Source organism: Leopardus geoffroyi, chromosome B1 (genome assembly GCF_018350155.1).
Source record: "Leopardus geoffroyi isolate Oge1 chromosome B1, O.geoffroyi_Oge1_pat1.0, whole genome shotgun sequence".
Taxonomy (NCBI): Eukaryota; Metazoa; Chordata; class Mammalia; order Carnivora; family Felidae; genus Leopardus; species Leopardus geoffroyi.
In genome coordinates, this window is record NC_059327.1 from 148,267,009 (window position 1) to 148,282,461 (window position 15,453).

Here is a 15,453-nt window from a genome sequence, read left to right on the forward strand (position 1 = left end):
GAGAAGGCCACTTACAACCACATGCCCTTTTGAGGCAATGGCCTTGCTCATTATTAATCAACATGCCCTATTGGCATCCTCTGCCATAAACAGTCCCTTAGCAGATTCTCACTTGGCGAGGTTTTTTTTTGAGTTACATTCTATTCACTAACATTCCATTGTTCTAAGAGTTTCCCCTAAATTATGTGAAAAGGTTCACATTCAATTGGCAGGACCTTATTATGGAGTAGAATGGTTTATCGACAGTAAAGTAGAGGCAGGCGTAAGTTCCAGGGGCTTTGAAAAAAATTGCTGTAATGTAGTAGGAATACATTTTCCCTCAATTCAGCAGATTAGAAGAGAATCTCTGAAGTTAGTAGGAAGGGAATAAAGCTGCTATAAACATTCATGTGTAGGTTTTTGTGTGTACATAAGATTTCAGCTCATTTGGGTAAATACCCAGGAGTATGATTGCTGGATCATATGGTAGGACTATGTTTAGGTTTGGAAGAAACTGCCAAACTCTTCCTAGGTGGCTGTGCCATTTTGCATTTCCACTAGCAATGAATGTGAGTTCCTGCAGCAATTTGTTCTTATCAGCATTTGGTGTTGTCACTGCTTTGGATTTGAGCTATTCTAATAGATGTGCGCTGGTTCTCTTGTTTTAGCTTACAATTCCTTGATGACCTAAGATGGTCAGCATCTTTTTATGTGTTTATTTACATCTTCATATTGCCTTTGGTGAGACGCCTTTGTTTTGGTTTGCCGCCCAGTATTTTAGTTAGGTGGTTTTCTTACTGGATTTTAGGACAGGGATATATATAGGAAGGTTTAGTTTGGTTCTTAAATCTGTATGATATGAAAATAAATGGTGGGGTAATTTGTAAATTGTTTATATTTTATTTTTTGAATGAAATAAAATCAAGAGATATGAAAGGGTAAACAGTGAAGCTCCCTCCCATCCTGTTCTTCAGCTACATAGATCCCCTTCTCAGGCAACCCTGCCATCAGTTTCTAGTGTAAACATCCAGTGATATTTACTGTGTAGATAAGCAAATATTAATAGATATTTTCATTTTAAAAATATAAATTTATAGTATACTATACATGCTGTTCTGTGCCATTTTTTTCCATTTAATACATGCTAAAGATCATTTTATATCCATATATAAAATCCTCTCATTTTTTAAAATGTACAGTATGGATGTACATAATTTAACCTGTCCCTTACTGGTGAACAGGAAAATTGCAATCTTTTGCTACTGTAATGCTGAAATGAATTACCTTGTAATAAACTTATGTCATTTTGTACATACATAAATTTCTCTAGGATAAATGGTCAGAGTATGTGCACTTGTAATTTAGATCTACAATTAAACTTATGTCTATAATTTGTTTTTTCTTAGTTTGCACCAGCAATGCAAGTGCCCATTTTCCCATAGCCTCATTAACACAGCATATTAGCAGTCGATTCTTGGCCAATCTTGAGAGGTTAAAAAAAAAACCCAAAACACAATGGTATTCTTCTGTGAGGTGGCGTTTCATGTTTAAGACTTGTGGGATTTCCTTTTCCGTGAATTGTCTTTTTTTTCTCTTAAAATCTCCATCTACTTATTCTCTTCATATTAATCTTAAAGCAGATCCAAGACATGGCATCATTTTATCTAAATATATTTCAGTATATATATTTTCTTTAAAAAGGACTTTAAAATAATACCACCATTCCTAAAAATACTAATTTCTTATCACAAATATCTGAAAAATAATGTTTTGAAAAGTTGATTTGAATCAGGATCTAAACAACAGTCCACACTCTGCAGTTGGTTATGACTTTCCCCTGTAATATTTTTATTATTATTAAAAAAAAATTTTTTTAATGTTTATTTATTATTGAGAGACACAGAGAGAGAGACAGAGCATGAGCATGGGAGGGGCAGAGACAGGAGAAGACACAGAATCCGAAGCAGGCTCCAGGCTCCGAGCTGTCAACACAGAGCCTGACACGGGGCTCGAACTCACAAACTGTGAGATCATGACCTGAGCTGAAGTTGGACCTTAAGTGACTGAGCCACCCAGGCGCCCGGCCTGTAATATTTTTTAATAAAAAATTTCAAGCATATAGAAAAGTTGAATTATACATATACCTATACCTACACCTAATAATATTTTGTCTTATTCTCTTCCTCACTTTATATCTGTATATTCATCAAGCTATCTTTTTTTCTTTATAGATGTCAAAGTTGCAGACATTGATCTTAAGCTTTGATTGATCTTAAGCATTGATCTTAAGCTTGATCTTAAGCTTTTTGGAATACATACTGTTAATTAGGGTTTTTTCTTGAAGTAAAATTTACAGTGAAGTGAACAAATGTTAAGTGTACCTTCCACTTGATGAGTGTTAATGTACAATTGTGTAACACAAACCCCTAGCAAGCTATGGAGCATTTCCATCACATCAGAAAATTCCTTTTCCCAGTCAATTCCTACACCACTCCCATCCTTTCTCCCTGTTAGAATTTTGTTTTCACCATAGATTAGTTTGGCCAATTCTAGAACTTCATATAAATGGAGTCATACAGTATGTATTCCTGTGTAAATTTTCACTCAGCATGTTTTGAGATTTCATTAATATGTTTCAGCTCTTTGTTCCTTTTCATTGCTGAGTAGTATTCCATTGTATGAACATTTCACAATTTAACCTTTCACTTAGCTGAACAAGTGGTGGACAATGGGCTGTTTCTAGTTTTTGGCTCTTATGAATAAAGTGCTATGAACATTCTTGTGCAAGCCTTTTTGTGGATCTATGTTTTAATCTTTCTTTTCAGTAGTAGAATATCCTAAATTGTACGATTGATTATCTTTTTAATTTTACTAGAAATTGACATACCTTTTTCCAAAGTGGTCATCCTATTTTATATAGACCAACAATATGAGAGTTCCAGTAGGCCCACATCCTCATTGTTTGGTGCCAGCTTGTAATTTTAGCCATTCTGTGTGTAGTGGTATCTTGGTTGTGGTTTTAACTTGCTGTTCATGAGATGTTGAGCATTTTTCATGTTTATTGGCCATACAAATATCTTCTAATGAAGATGAAGTGCCTATTTTCTTTGAATCCATGTTTCCCCATCCATTACTTTTGCCCTTATTTGAAGAAACAAGATTTATTTATAGAGGTTTCCACAAACTGAATTTTGCTGATTGCCTTTTTGTGTTTTTATATTGTGTTTGGGTTTTTTCTTAAAAGGAGCCCTTCTTCTTCTTCTTCTTTTTTTTTCTTTTAATGTTTTTATTTATTTTTGAGACAGAGAGCATGAGCAGGGGAAGGGCAGAGAGAGGGGGAGACACAGAATCTGAAGCAGCCTCCAGGCTCTGAGCTGTCAGCACAGAGCCCGACGCGGGGCTCAAACTCATGGAGCGTGAGATCGTAACCTGAGCTGAAGTCAGACGCTTAACCTACTGAGCCACCCAGGCGCCTCATGGAGCCCTTAATTCTTGCAAGGAGCTAACTCTATGAATACCTTTCCCTCTGGCACTTTGTCATTTTGGTTGCTTATCATGGTAGAAATTATTTTTATGGGGGCGCTTGGGTGGTTCAGTCAGTTAAGCATCCAACTCTTGATCTCAGCTCAGGCCTTGATCTCAGGATCATGAGTTCAAGCCCCTCATTGGGCTCCATGCTGGGCTTGAAGCTTACTTTTTTAAAAAAACAAAAATTATTATTATGTGGTGCAATTCTTAAATCTCCCCTTGTATGGCTTCTAGGTTTTGTGTCACAATTAGGACATCCTAGTGAAATGATTTTGAAAGTACCTGGTAACAAGGCATGAAGCCAAGGTGGATTGGAATATGGATGGACCTAGTGAAACTCACAAGGATCACCAAGATACATTTAAGAAGCCGCCTTCCAAATGATCCAGATTGAATTTGAAGTCCACAGGTGAAATTTCACAAGTATATTCAAAGACCCGTGATTGCAAAACATAACTGGTTCTAACTGAACTAAAGAGGCTCTCAACCTTTCTGCCACGTGACAGTGACATTAGGGAATAAAGACCAAGAGTTAAAGAGAAACTGAGTTATTCACAATTTCTGGTAGGCTGGCTGTAATTCCATCCATTTCTTGTCCTCTTGAGAAAGCAAATGGGGGAATACAAGCCCAATACAAGTTGGGCTAATTTTTAACCTTCTTTGACTTCTAAGAATAAATTTTTTTTTGAAGTTTATTTATTTTGAGAGAGAGTCAGTGTGCAAGCAGAGGAGGGGCAGAGAGAGGGAGAATCCCAAGCAGGCTCTGTGCTCTTAGTGCAGAGCCCGCGGGGGGACTTGATTTCATGAGCGTAACATCATGACCTGAGCTGAAATCAAAGAGTGGGATGCTTAACTGATTGGACCACCCAGGGGCTCTGAGAATAAATTGTTTTTTGATAGACCTTATAGTTGAATATGAATGGATGCTATTGTGTCGGAAAGCAGCACCCCCCAAATGGTAAGGCACTGTTGCTGCCTGGGGACTTGTATAGCTTTTCTACTGAACCTGCCTGTTGGAGGCCCGAGTGCTGTGTGTCTATCAAACTCAATTATTAACTTATTTTACATTTCAAGATAATACATTGTCTGAATAAAGTTTGCCTTTTATTCTAAAGTTTATTTTTTAATTTATCTTGAGAAAGAGACAGCATGAGCAGGGGAGGGGCAGAGAGAGAGGGAGAGAGAACGGGAGAGAGAACCCCAAGCAGGCTCTGCACTAGCAGTGGAGAGCCCCATGCGGGGCTCAAACTCACAAACTGTGAGATCTGGACCTGAGCCAAAACCAAGAGTTGGTTTCTTAACCGACTGAGTCACCCAGGCGCCTCCAAGTTTACCTTTCACTCTAGGTGTAGAAATGGTATTTCTCAGATACTTCATTTCTGATTTGATAGACTGAGATGCTTTTAAGATTCTCTTATACAAAAGTAGTTGTGTTAACAAAATTGTCCTCAGGAATGTTGACAATAAAAGATCTCAATAATTGACAAATCTTCAAGCCCACCAGCGTCTAAGAATCCTTGAGATTTGACCTGAGTCAAATCTCTTTAGGTGGATATATGAGGCTAAGTTATTTGAAAGATGTTTTATAATCAATCAAAACATGGTCACTTCTGAAATACAATTCCTTAAAAAAGGCCTACATTTTCTGTTGAGCAAAGCTGAAATGAGGTTATAATAGACAGTGGTCCTGAGAACTACTTCAAAATCACTAGTCTGTCGTTGAGTCCTTTCACAGAATGGTTAAGTTCCCTTTAAGAGTTTCATCATACATTTTTATTGACTTACTCTGAGGTATAAATCTGACTTAAAATCCTCATTCTGAGGAAAATTCTTACTCTATTTGGAAATAACATCTAGGGAGTTAAATTAAGTTCTATAAGGTTAGACTTAGGAGTATGAAAACACCCTTTTTTAAACTTTTAATTTCAGGATAGTTTTCGGTATACAAAAATATTGCAAGAATAGAATTTCTATATGCACCTCACCTAGTTTCGCTACTGTTGACTTCTTACATTGCTACAGATTTGTCACAACTAACATTAGTACATTGCCATTAACTACATTCCACACTTCAGATTTTTTTGGCTTTTTCTTCATATCCTTTTTGTCCCCAGGGCACATTACATTTAGTCATCGTGGCTCTTTAATCTTAGACTTTTTTATTTTGGATGACCTTGACAATTTTAAGGTATACTGGTCAGGTACTTTGTAGAATGTCCCTCAATTGGAGTCTTCTGAGGTTTTTCTCCTGGTTAGACTGGGGTTATAGGATTTGGGGAGGAAGAACACAAAGGTGCCATTTCACTACACCTTGTCAAAGATTCACGTTCTAAGCGTGACTTATCACAGGCATCAGTTTTCATGATCTTGCCAACATAGAGTTTGCTAAGTGACTATAAATTTCCTTTTATTTCTTTCTATATCATACTTTTTTGAAGCAAGTTACTAAGCATGGCCCACATTGAAGAAGCAGGAAGTTCCATCTTCTTGAGGAATAGTAGCTACATAAATCATTTGTAATTCTGTGTAGATGTGCCACTTCTCCCTTACTTATTTAATCTTTTATATCAATATGGACTCCTAAAGTTTTATTTTTTGGCTTATAGTCCTATATTACGTTATTTTGTTGCTCCCACTGTTTTTGGTTTTTATGCCACTTCCTTACTTTCTGGTATTACAAGATGTCCCAGACCTAGAATCAGCCATTTCTCCAAAGAGCCCTGCTTCCTTTTAGTGGAGAATGGTATTAGAAACCAAACTTAAGTTTCTTTTTATTTTTTATTTTTGAGAGAGTATGAGCAGGACAAGGGCAGAGAGAGAGGGGGACGGAGGATCTGAAGTGGGCTTTGCGCTGACAGCAGAGAGCCCAGTGTGGGGCTTGAACTCCCAAACCGTGAGATCATGATCTGAGCCAAAGGCAGGTGCTTAACTGACTGAGCCACCAGTCCCCTCAGAAACCAAGCTTTTGTTTCTTTTTTTTTTAATATGAAATTTATTGTCAAATTGGTTTCCATACAAAGATTGAATGCTGGGTTATGCCTGTTGTTACCAAGTGTTGGCTTCCAGGCCCTTTCAGCAGAGGGAGCTGTGTACCAACCCATATTCATCTTCCCCAACCGAAATTCTGTATCCACTTTTCCCTTCCCTCAGCCTTTGGCAACCACAATTCTACTGTGTCTGAATTCGACTGCTCTAAGGAGTCTTGCAAGTGGAGTCATATGTCCTTCTATGGCTGGCTTGTTTCACTTATAATGTCCTCAAGGCTCATGCATGTAGTAGTAGATGTCACAATTTCCTTCCTTTTTAAGGCTGAATAATATTCCATTGTATGTATCTACTGCATTTTATTCTTTCATTGGTTAGTGGACACTTGGGTTGCTTTTCACATTTTGGCTATTGTAAATAATACTGTGAACATAGGTGTATAAATGTGTTTTGAGTCCCTGTTTTCACTTTTGACTACAGTATACCCAGAAGGGGAATTGCTCTATTACGTCTTAATTTTAATTTTTTCAGGAACCATCACACTGTTCCACAGTGGCTGCACTGCTACCAACAATGCACAAGGGGTTCTAATTTTTCCATAAGTTAATTTTGATGAAGTCCAACCTCTGTTATTTTTTGTTGTTAACTGTGCTTTTGGGGTCTTAGCTAAATTTTTGCCAAATAGTTGTGATGAATTTTTTCCTCTTTTTTTCCTATGAGTTCTAGTTCTAGCTCATTTGTTTAGATCTTTGAACAATTTTGAGTTAATTTGTGTATGTTATGTAGTAGAGGCCCCACTTTTTTTTTTTTTTTTTGGCATGTGGACATCCAATTTTTGTCAACAAATTTGTTGAGAAGACTGTCCTTTAAGCCCCTTTTGGTCTTGGCACCCATCTCAAAAATCTTTAGTCCATATGTGTGAAGGTTTATTTCTAAGTTCTTTCACTTCATTGGTCTAGGTCTCTATGCCAGTACCATGTTGTTTTGATCACTGTAGCTTTGTAGTGAATTTTGACTTCAGAAGGGAGACCTCCAACTTTGTTCTTTTTCAAGATTGTTTTGGCTATTTGGGTGTCCCCTGAGATTCCATATGAATTTAAGACAAATGCTTCTATTTCTGCAAAAAATATGGGTATTTTTGATAGGGATACTTGGAATCTGTAGATGGTTTTGGGTAGTATTGACATCTTAATGATGTTAAGTCTTCCAATTCATAAACATGGAGTGTCCTTCTCTTTGTTGGTATCTTTAATTTCTTTAGGCAGTGTTGTATAGTCTTCAGTGTACAAGTCTTCTGCCTCTGGTTGTTTAGTCCTAAGAATGGTATTCTTGTTGCTACTGTGAATAGTGGAAAGAACAGTTTTTAAGGAAGACAGACCTATGAAGTCAAGCCTTTCATGACTTCATTTCCTTGCTTTTGTTGACAGCTACACTAATAACAGATCGTTGGAGCTTTGTTTCAAAAAGAGAAAGGGCTGGGGCGCCTGGGTGGCTCAATTGGCTGTGCGTCAGACTTTGGCTTAGGTGGTGATTTCACGGATCATGAGTTTGAGCCCTGCATCTGTGGTCAGCACAGAGCCTGCTTCAGATCCTCTGTCCCCCGCCTCTCTCTGCCCCTCCCCTGCTTGAGTGCTTTCTCTCTAAAAAAATAAAACATGAAAAAAATGCTAAATAGCTTATGTGTAAGTCTCAATAAAATCTCAGTGGCTAATTATTCTTCCTCATATTCCGTGTACAGAGCTGCCTCTTTTCAATTTAATTCAAAACTAATTATAAATAACTTTTGCTAGTTTAGGATAATTCCCCATATTATCTGTAGCACTTAGAACAGTGCTGAAAACATGTAGGTGGCCAAAAATAAGACGAATGAAGAACCACACACACACACACACACACACACACACAAATATTTAAAGGGAAAAAAACCAGTCAACAACCTAGGCAAGACTATTAGATTTTATTCTTTCCTAGTACTCTTATAGCTCAACTTCACCATGTAACAAGCCAGACTTCCTGAATAACAACTCTTTCCCAGGCTATAACCCTTCTCAGGAGACAGAATTTATCAAGTATCATGGTTCCAGGATGTTTTCACCCCAGAATTTTAAACCAGTTACAGAATCGTATCTTCTTAGGTCTTAATTGGAATCAAACAATCTAGGCACATGTAACATAATCAAAATAGCATATACCATTTCTTTCCTTCCCTTGTGGAAAGCACATTCCTCTTTTCCCCCAAAGGGTTTGTTATGAAGAGATGTTTGAGTGTCACGTTTTCCAAGAAACCTGTCTACCAGTTCAAATTCTTGGCTCAGAATAAGGTATCGCTTATTCAAGAAAATTTAATAAATATTCTGATCTAATTGTTCTCAGACATGGACAAATTTGTTTTACACGCAACTTAGCTTTGCTTTCAATAACTACTTGCAAAAGTCAAACCCTATCTTTAAAATATCTTACAATTTTCCTTAGGACTTGGGAGAGCAGGGAAGGATGAGGAAGGGAGTTGGCTTATTTTTTAGTAGGACATTCTGAAAAGGGCAGATATTTACTTTTGAAGTCATTAAGTGGATAAACTGTCAAGTGTTTCTCTTGTTCTGATATTGAAAACATTTATAGCCCAGGGCCTTTCTGGTCCTGAAACTATAATAAATTATAATATTGTTTTAAGTACATTCAAAATTTATATTACTCTTTAATTTCTTTTCCCTGAGTTTGGGTTCACAGTTTGGTAGAGATACTTGAAAGAGGTAGTTAGTGGGGGTGAAGAGGAAACAATGTTTATGTCTAGCAGCACCCAGGGAAAATATATAATATCTATTATTTTGATCTCAGGTAACATTTATCTTTCCCCCTTGAATCTGCACAATAGAGGGAGATAATCATTTTCCTTTTCTTATCTGTTGGACTCTCTTTCCTATTACATTCACCCCAGTATTATTATCACTATTCATAAAAATGAATAGCCCCTCCAAAGACAAGCTACAGAATTAAGCCTTCAAGGTGGGATTGTTTAGATTTAGAAGAGAGGGGCTCAACTGAGTAACTTTTATTCATACAGTCATTAGGGAAAATGAGCAAAATTTCCAGGACCCCCAACTACTCACTGCCTTTTCTCCCTGGACCTGGTTTATTTAAATCATTGCTATCAATTCTGGAGTTGATTCTAAGGTCTGGGTTCTAGGAAATCTTGACATCTAACACAGGTACAGACACTGGTCCAGGCCTTGGCTTCCAGTCTTACGATGGGCTGGCGGAATACTGTTTCATCAGATGCTCATGGCAGGGATTGCAAACTCGCTCAGGCTTGATACTCGAGGGAAGAGGCAGTTCATTTGTTGAGCAGGCATCACAGAACGTTCCTCTGCAGTTCTTACACATATGCTACAAGGAGAAGAGGGGGTTAGGTGGGGGATAGAGGAGCAGGGCATATAGATGCATGGAATAGAAAAGGCCAAATATGGTAAGTGCTCAATACCTAATTATTGACTAATGTCTGCTATGTGCCAGAAAGTATCTGACCAAACACACAGTTTCTGTCTACAAGGAAGCCTGTCTAGTTCTTAGATCTAAATGAAGAGAAGCAGTGCCACAGAATTCAAAAGAACAAATAATACACAAATTGCTTACTTTTAGAATGTTCCCACCCATTATATTCACTTTTATGTGGGCTAATTCTAAAATTAGTTTGCAAGTACTTAAGAATACTCCAAATAAGGCGGGCAGGCAGTGAGTGATCTAGCCATGGACTGGGTAGTGGTAGCCAGCCTAGGGTTAAAAAACTTGCTGAGCATGAAGTGAAAGTAGAATTCTTAATACACTGATGTGCTTAATGCTTCCCTGTAATACTCTACAGACATATCTTTTGGGATATCAGCGCAGCAGGAGGACAGCTTCCCTGCATCCTCTTTATAGGGAAATCAGTCTCTTTGTTAAGCATTTTGAATATTTAGTGGCCATGCAATGGGACAGCACGTGGGTCATTATGGCAGTGTCACTGGTAAGGCTGTGTGATAGGGTGGCACACACACAGCTCCAAGGGTCCCTAGTAAAGGCTGTGAAGAGTAATTCCCCCCGTTAATAATGCTGCTTTCTCCCAAACAATTCACCTTCCTGAGGATGCAGCAGAGGTAGGGGGTCACTTTTATTTGAAAGCCCGAGAGGAATTTTCCTCTGACATATTGTAGTTACTGTGCAGAATTAGAAAAGCCAGAATTAGATTCTCTTCCAGAAACAGACATTATTTCTGTAATTCCAACTCTATAAAGGCAGTTCATCTTTATCTGATTCCGTCAAGACTAGGTCATATTATAGTTTTGCTTGTTAAAATTCGGCATGATCACAAAGGGTGGCCTAGAGGCTGCAAAGGCAGAATTCGGCACATTTCCTCATCTCTTCCAAGCACTTGTTTCTTACAGTCATTTGCCCATTTTTTGAACATCTATGAACTGGGGACCACATGACATGCGGGTGGGGGGATGGATATTACTATGAGCAGGTCAAAGACCTGGCTATCAGAACACTTGCTGTATCTGAACACTTCCTTCACTCTGCCTACTCTAGCAAACTGGGGAAGCGCTCAAGCAGAGACCCTTGAGGATCTGAGGGGAAAACAAGTGGTTTTGGTGGAGAGAGCTCATTTCCCTCTCAGAGGCTGATTCTCCAAATAATTCAAAGAATCTCCCTTCCCCAAAACTGTCTGATTTATTCTAAGCAGGATGGAGTACTGGAAGAGTGCAGACTTTGGGGCCAAAGTCAGGCTGCAGCTGGGCCTTGCCACTTATGACTTGAGTAACTTTGAGAAATGTGCTTCACATCTCTGAGCCCAAGGTTCATCTACAAAATGATGTCACAGAGGAGATAAGCTTTACAACAGGGACTTGGTCTACGCTTTGCTCATTACTCTTTCTCCAGCACACGAGATAGCACATTCTACACAGCAGGCACTCAATAAACATTTATAAATTTGTTTTAAATTCTTTATATTTGTGTTCATGGGGATTTACTGACATGACATACTATGACTGAAAAAAAATGGGTACACAATAAATGCTTGCTCCTTTTGCTTTTTCTCCCCACTCTGCCCTCTACACAGCAAAGTCCCTGTTACTGAAAGGGACTAGTGGTGTAACGGACATCCTGGTGAAGAACCTGTTTGGTTCTCAGCATCGTTACCTTTGCAAGGCGGCCGTCTTGCTGGCACAGCTGACACATCTGTGGCTTTGCAGAGAGCAGCGGCTGGTCCTAAACCACATATTGAGCCAGTTAGTTTCTCTTGGTCTCAGAAACATGAATACTTTCAGAATACTCATTTTTTTTTAAGTTACAAAATTAATACAACCACGCTACAGGCTATCTGGAAACTAAAGAAACAAATTGTATACGGTCCTTGTGCCTTAATACAACTCTACTAATCCTATCACTATCCTTGGAGCTCTTTTCACTTTTATAATAAAGTAACATGTGATTTCAGTTATAAAAAGAAAATTCAAGTATACAAGTATGAAGTTTTAAAAAGCCCCATCCCTCTTTTCCTATCATATCATCAGGAATAGAAAGCAATATTCTATTTTTCTTTTTTTTTCTTTTTTTTAAATTCCTAACAGATAAATGAAAGGGGTGACTCAGTCATAGCAGCCTGTGTCTTCTCATGGGTTGTCATATCCTATTATATATGCAAAGTATCTTACAACCATTTATATTTGTTTATTTCCAAGTGAGCAAGAAGTATTTTTTCTGTTTTATAGAAGAGAAAACTAAGGGAAGAGGAGGCACTCTCTTAGGTCAAAGAGAATTTCTAAGAAGTGAGACGTGCCATTTCCTTAGTAAATTGCTCAGAGCTGTACTACTTCCTGTGAGAGTTTCAGGCCAATGCGTGTTTGTTGAGGATACTGTTAAAAGGACGGGGCACAGAGGCCTGTGTGCATTCATCTACTTCCCGTGCCGCCTGTGTTCAGCTAGGAATGGGACAGCCAACTACATCATTTACACGAGACGTTTGAGAACAGGAGACTTGGTTACCTGTTCATTCGCAGGGGGAGACGGCAGCCTACAATGGAAAATTAAAAACAGTAACAAACAGCAACTTATTATATTTTCATGTGAATCATTTCAAAAGCAAAGAAAAAGCACTACCATGGTTCTTTTATGTTGTTGGGACTGACATAATTATTAATCTTGACCTCCAAGGAGAAGAAATTTTTGTAGTTAAACCTATTACTAGAATCTGATCCTTGACCTACATTATGGTTCCTGTTTAAAAATGGATTTGGAGTTACATTTGTTGTTTTCTTTTTACTGCCAAGAAAATAGTTAGCACTTGTATCCCAGCCTATAAAACTCGAATGGCCAATGCTATACATTTTAAAAGTTTTTTTTTCCTGATATTATAGAAACCTATTATATGTCATGTATTAATCCCCTCTTCCAAATTTCTTAAGATGTGAACTTTAGCAAATTAATGAGGGAGAGAATGGATGAGTTTGTCACAGTTCTGGGGATAATGCACCACACATCCACAGTGGCTCCAGTTCTCTTCCATCGAGTGGCAGGGCGACCACCAGAGTGACCAGGTTCTCAGCTGTTCCTTGGACCGTAATCCCAAGAAACCTGGGTATGTTTTAGGACTGTAGTTCAGGATCTGGGAGCTGCTTTAGACAAAGGACTTATACACAGAAGACATGGTAAGTAGAGGCAACTTAGGTGTGCCACCTTGCCTCTCTGCTCCTCAGTTTTTGCATCTGTAAAGTAGGAACAGATGATTAAACTTTCCTAAGAATTAAAATGTTAAGGAAATAACGAATGTGACGTGACACAGACATAAGGTAGTCTTGTCTTATATTCCCAGGGCCTAAATCAAAACCTGGTATGTAAGGTCCTCCTGATTGTAAAGTACTTGGTTTTAGGCTGGAATGGGGCTGATTCTGAAAGGCTCTTTTAAGTCCTTGTTAATTTTATAGCCTTTCTAGTTCCTTTCTGTGGCCCATGCTGATCTGTGGGGTAGTTCAAGGTTAGTCCTACATCAGACCATGCTCTCTTTGGGAGTAAACTTAAAGGCTTTGGAATCATTCTGGCCTTGGAGGCCAAGTGCCCGCATAATCAGTCTACTGCTGGGACTCTGATTTATCTTCTCCAGCAGCTACTTTGCTCAGGTGACACACGGCCTTATTCTTGAGGCATCAAAGCCTAGACAGGGACAGCTGCCAAAAATGTACACTGCATTGTTCTCTCCAACCCCCATTGTGGTGTCTTTCTTGTTATTAACCTTTGCTGTTGTTGTTGTTGTTGTTGTAACAGAGTGAATTTTGGAGCAGTTTTAGGTTCACAGAAAAACTGAGCAGAAAGTACCGACATTTCCCAGAAAGTATTTCCAATATACTTTACCGGCCCCCCATGCTCCCCCAATATCTACATTCTGTAACAGGGAAGGGGGGGAGGGGGTAGACAATGTTACAATCAGCAAACCTACACTAACACGTCATAACTACTCAAAGTCTGCAGTTTACATTAGGGTTCACTCTTGGTGTTGTACATTCTATGGGTTTGGACAAATGTAAGACATGTATCTAGCATTACAATACCATAGGAGTATTTTCACTGTCCTAAAAAATTTTTACTGTGCTTATCCATGCATATCCCCTAACCCCTGGCAATCACTGTCTCCATGGTTTTGGCTTTTCCAGAATGTTATACAGTTGGACCACCTTTGTTTTTATTTATTTTATTTTATTTTACTTTATTTTATTGTTTTATTTTATTTTATTTTTTCAATATATGAAATTTATTGTCAAATTGGTTTCCATACAACACCCAGTGCTCATCCCAAAAGGTGCCCTCCTCAGTACCCATCACCCACCCTCCCCTCCCTCCCACCCCCCATCAACCCTCAGTTTGTTCTCAGTTTTTAACAGTCTCTTATGCTTTGGCTCTCTCCCACTCTAACCTCTTTTTTTTTTTTTCCTTCCCCTCCCCCATGGGTTTCTGTTAAGTTTCTCAGGATCCCCATAAGAGTGAAAACATATGGTATCTGTCTTTCTCTGTATGGCTTATTTCACTTAGCATCACACTCTCCAGTTTTTTAATGCAGTGGCACTTTGTTTTTTAATGCAGTGGCACTGTGTAATATTTTGTTATATTTCTACTTGCTAAAATAATTGTTAAAAGTTCACTTCCTTGATATTATCCTAATACTTTTCATAGTGAGCAAAGCAGATGAAGAGTTAAGAAAAAGACAAAGAGTTAGGGTGTTTGAGACCCTTAAGAGAAAGGACACGAGGGAAATGAGAGGATTTATGTGAAACATAGCTGCCCTCCACTAGCTCACAAGTGGAAACAAGTCTTACTCAAGTACACTAAAGACCCTGAGAAATGCTATGACTTGTACTTCGTTCCTTTGTGATGCCGATCCAGTAAAGATGAAACATAATCTTTGAAGTGATCATGTGAGTTTGAGGACTAACCAGGGGAAGAGTCGGAGGACAGCTTGATTATTACCCTGCTTTCTTCTAAAATGGACTAAATGGGTTTGGTTTTAATACGTGCTCTCTGCTTGACTTGTTCATGCCCCCTTTGAAATAACTTGCTGGAGTATTACTATTACAAGTCAGTGTCTGGTCAGTGCCATTGCCCATATGTATCGAAAGGTCCCTCTTTCCACCCAAAATACATTTATATCTTAGTATTTTATTAACAAACACCTGTGGCTTTCGTCCAGGGGCTTTTTAAGTTTAGCATTTTCCTCTTGAATTTTTTGCTTCCCATCCTGCCAAAAGAAAACAGCCCAGTATATTAATTATTCAGAATGCTAAGCAGTGATGATACTGCAGACATTTTCTTCTGTATTGACTTAGCTTAGGCATAACACTAAGCAGCTTTATTATTATATGGAAGGAATTTACCTTCCAGAATATTTCCTCATTCTTTGCTCTAATTACTTTCTTAACAAATTATTTTGATAGGGTT

General features: G+C 38.4%; 1 protein-coding gene across 6 annotated transcripts in view; it reads right to left on the bottom strand.

The window, feature by feature from the left end:
* Positions 1 to 8,430: 8,430 nt before the first annotated feature.
* RUFY3 (RUN and FYVE domain containing 3) overlaps positions 8,431 to 15,453 on the bottom strand; it is an 81,121-nt gene continuing 74,098 nt past the window's right edge. For 4 of the 6 annotated variants that reach the window (XM_045473812.1, XM_045473816.1, XM_045473815.1 and 1 more), the window contains 4 exons: positions 15,189 to 15,253; positions 12,514 to 12,541; positions 11,668 to 11,736; positions 8,431 to 9,876 (listed from right to left, as the gene is read on the bottom strand). In XM_045473812.1, the coding sequence (XP_045329768.1) occupies positions 9,733 to 9,876; positions 11,668 to 11,736; positions 12,514 to 12,541; positions 15,189 to 15,253 (306 nt within the window). In that variant the 3' untranslated portion in view covers positions 8,431 to 9,732. Of the gene's footprint in view, positions 9,877 to 11,667; positions 11,737 to 12,513; positions 12,542 to 12,628; positions 13,233 to 15,188; positions 15,254 to 15,453 lie in introns of those variants that run through there. The other 2 variants (XM_045473813.1, XM_045473818.1) reach the window with 2 other exon arrangements.